General features: G+C 48.5%; 1 gene segment (V, D, J or C); it reads right to left on the reverse strand.

The window, feature by feature from the left end:
- LOC144222537 (immunoglobulin lambda constant 6-like) lies at nucleotides 1-1933 on the reverse strand. The segment is given in 2 exon segments: nucleotides 1-438; nucleotides 1780-1933. Coding segments are annotated over 2 exon segments (392 nt in total).
- Nucleotides 1934-3979: the final 2046 nt, after the last annotated feature.

Genomic DNA, 3979 nt, shown 5'->3' on the forward strand with positions numbered 1-3979 from the left:
TTTATTGAGCATTGATTGAATAAAGGGAGAAGGGCTGGGACGATCTTGGTGCAAGGGAAATCCTTCCTGTAGGTCCAATGGCTGCGCACCCCCTTGGGGGTAGGTGGGGGTCTCTTGACCTAAGAGCACTCTGCAGGGACCACATTCTTCTCCACGGTGCTCCCCTCATGTGTGACCTGACAGGTGAATCTGCTGTGAGATTTCCACTGGTCAGGTGACAGGCTCAGGTAGCTGCTGGCTGCGTACTTGTTGTTGCTCTGTTTGGAGGGCTTGGTGTCTCCACGCCCTGGGTGACGGGGTTGCCATCTGCCTTCCAGGCCACTGTCAAGCCACTGGGGTAGAAGTCACTGATGAGGCACACCAGGGTGGCCTTGTTGGCCTTGAGCTCCTCAGGAGAGGGTGGGAAGAGGGTGATTGAAGGAGCAGACTTTGGCTGACCTGTGCAGTTGGAGAGGGAAAGTAGGTCAGAGGCTCAGTATCCACCATGGGTCACTAAGTGACCTGAGTCTTCTTGTGAGAAGAGGTTCTTGAACATTTAATCAGGCCCCTAGTGCCCCGTCTGTGTCCACAGGTTTATGTTGGTGGGGGATGGGTTAAGATGTTTCTCAAAAATCTCCCCACCTGTGCTGGGAATCTTTGAGGTGAATTCCTGTCACCACCTATCTTGAGACTCTCCTGGCACCTTTCCTCCCACAGAGATACGGAACTCTCACTGTCCTGCTCCTGCCTCCAGTGACATGTTGATAGTGTCTTCCTGAGCTCTATGTTTGTCCATCTGTGGTCAGGGTTATGATGTAAGCTCTCTGAACTCCTGTTGAATCACCCTGTGTACCACTCTGATCTGACACTTCTGTGTTAAGGATGTGAAGTCTTTGCCCAAGGAGTCTGTTTTTACCCAGATGTGTCTCTCCTGGGCTGTCCCTGATGGGGTAGGATCCTTGCTGATAATAGAGTGTCTGCCTGGCCTGTGTCTCTCTCACTCTGTTGTCTTCTGCAGCTTTGCCCCCCATGTCCTGCAAACCAGTCATATCACTAGAGCCTTCATGCCATAGATTCTACCTCTCTTTTGGGTACTAAGTATTTCCTGCAAGGACTTCAAGAGTCCACCCTATTCTCACATCCTTTCATTCCATGACCCTTTCCCTGGCACCTTCTCCTCTCCCCACCATTCTCCCCCTTGCTGGTTTCCTTGAGTTTCCAGGGCAGCTCAGGGCTCTGCCTTGCAATGCCATGAGGTCTGGGGGATGGTGGAGTAAGGTGCACCATTGCCCACCTCATATCCTGAGTCCCCCAGTTCCAGGGCCCTATCCTGAACCTCTGACCTGTGTGTCCTCAGCCTGGCCCTGAGGGTGCCGTGTCCCTGCAAATTCTCCACATGGTCACTCCCTCAATGCTCCCTGTTCTCTCTTCCCTTTTCTATGGAGACTCTTAGTGACTGCCAGATACAAAATAGGTCCAACACAAGGCCACACAGGAGAGGACAGAAAAGAGTACATGTGGGACCCAGGATAACCCTGACAGACAGATAGACAAGGTTTTAGGTCATCCCAGCATTCCCTGTACCTCAGGAAGGAGGTGTGGAGTTGCAATGACCAAAGAAGCAAGCAGGACAGTCTGTACAGGGAGGAGAGGACAGCAAAGTCCTAGGGGCTGAGGTGCCAGGTGAAAGAGTAACCAAGACTGATATAAGACACAGAGAGAAAAACAAAAACAGTAAAAAAAAAAAAAAAAGCCAAAATGTCTGGGATAGCAGGGGAGCAGAGAGAAGATGAGACTCACCTAGGACGGTCAGCCGGGTGCCTCCGCCGAACACCCAACACTGTGATACAGGCTGATATAAAAACCCGTCCATGGGAGGCCCTGCCACACCCCTTAGCCCCCCCACCTGCAGCTGTGATGGAGGAAGTGAGGGCACTGCTCCAGGCTGGTGTCTGCTCAACAGAGGGACCACATGTCCCACACCCATATGAGATAACAGGACTAATGTCCCCATGTGGGTGGAAATAGGATCCTTGGAATCAGTTCTTCCAAAGGAAGCTGGCATCTGATCTGCTGTTTCTACTGCTATCTTCTGGGGATTGGAGTGAGTTTGTGGAGGGCCTTTGTGTCATTGTGAGTTAGTTTCCATGGAAATGAACAGGACGTCTCTTCTCTGTATGTACAAACTTGTAATTCCTTGGTGAGATCGTGAGGTGAGGGTAGAGGGTGTGCACTCCTTCGCAAAGAATCCTTTGCAGGGAGAAACAATTGGACTGTGTATGGACCATTGGCAACTTCCTGTATCTTGAGACATAACTTCAGAGGGCTCTGTCTTATTATCCTCCTGTATGTGCTAGTTTGGGATGGTTGTAAGTGATGTGTGGCCTGGTCCTGTGAGACATGCCAGCCTGAGTACAGGTGACTTTGGGAGCAGCCCCAGCCAAACCCCATGCTGGGCTCATTCTGGGGAGGGTCTGGTGTGTGACTGCAGCTCTGCTTCTCTTAAAGAGTTTTAAATGCCATCTCTCCCGAAATGAAACTGGCATCAGTGACCAATTTCAGGCCTGGGGCAGGTGTGCACAAGATGAAGTAGAATATGTTTTCCCTCAGAAAGCTGGAGCTGTTGAGGTCTCCTGGGTTCACGTGAGTGTACCTAGGAGGCACCTGAATAGACTCCCAGTGGATTAATGTCCATATGGGCAGACATGTAGCCATGGACATGAATAGTGAACAACACAGATGTGTTCCTCAAAGCTGATCCGTTCAATCCCAGAGTGTACCAGGTCACCAAATAGGAATGAGTCAGCAGGGGGGAGGTGGAGGGAGGAGGCCATTATCATGTAAAGTGGGGAAGAACAGGGAACAGTGCACATTTCTTCTTTTCCCTACATAAGAAAGGCACTCCCAACATGGGTACATTGTAGCCCTCACAGGAGAAGGAAGACAGAAATGAAATATTGCCATGATGCATCCTTCCCATCTGATGGATGGAGTCATTGAACATCAAAGCACCTAATGTTACCTAAAAAGGTCCACTTGATATGAGTCCCTTGATGCAAAGTAGCCAATTGTCCTGGGAGGTGATTCTGATGATGTGTAAACTGGACCTCCTGAAGAATCTGATGTCAGAAGCCCTTTGTAGAAAGAGGAAGCAGAGAGCATGACTCAGATACAATTCTGAGAGGCCATGGCTGCATCCCCACTGCAGGAGAGTCCCAGGACCAACCACTCAGCCTCTGAAGCCCCTTCCTTGCAAGGAAAAGTAGAGTGACTTGGGAAATTCTTACAGATTCAACAGACCTAAAGATACATCCACCAATCCCAGTGTCAAACCTTATTCAATACTCACAAAACGAAAAGGAAATACCATCAAATAACAACAGCATAAAAAATATTACTCCACAAATTCATTTATGACTCCCTAGGAAGCTTTTTATGAGAAATAGACTATTATTTTGACTTTAAAAAGTTACTGATAGCTTCTGCTTAGATATTGATGGTGTAGTTACATCTCAGGTCCTGTCTATCCTGTTAACAAATGAATTATATACAGAATAAAAAATATGATCTTGATTAGCTTCAAAATGTTACATAAGAGCAGAGTTATTCTACTCTGACTGGGTTACTTGAGACTCTGTCACCTGGTTGATAAGAACATAGGTGTTTTCCCTTGTCTTTTCTGTCTTTATTTTGTTTACTCAAATCTTCATAATGAACACTTAAAACTACTAATAGAAAAGTTTGTCTGGGTGTGGCAACAGCTTGAGGTAGGATGGGTGGTGTCATTCTACTCAGCAGGACCATTGAGACGAGGGAGGCCTGAGGGGTCCACTTTTTCTATTGGGTCTTAGTTTTCCTATCTGTGAAATGGGTTGAGGCCGATGTTGAAGAATGTTGGTTGGGAAGAAGTTCCTTGGGGGCCTCTGTTCTCTGACCTACTGTTGCCTCAGAGCACATTGTCCTTGGAAGCTGTGTCCCTGGGCAGTCCTGCCCCCCCCCC

Source organism: Crocuta crocuta, unplaced genomic scaffold (genome assembly GCF_008692635.1).
Source record: "Crocuta crocuta isolate KB4526 unplaced genomic scaffold, BGI_CrCroc_1.0 scaffold873, whole genome shotgun sequence".
NCBI lineage: Eukaryota > Metazoa > Chordata > Mammalia > Carnivora > Hyaenidae > Crocuta > Crocuta crocuta.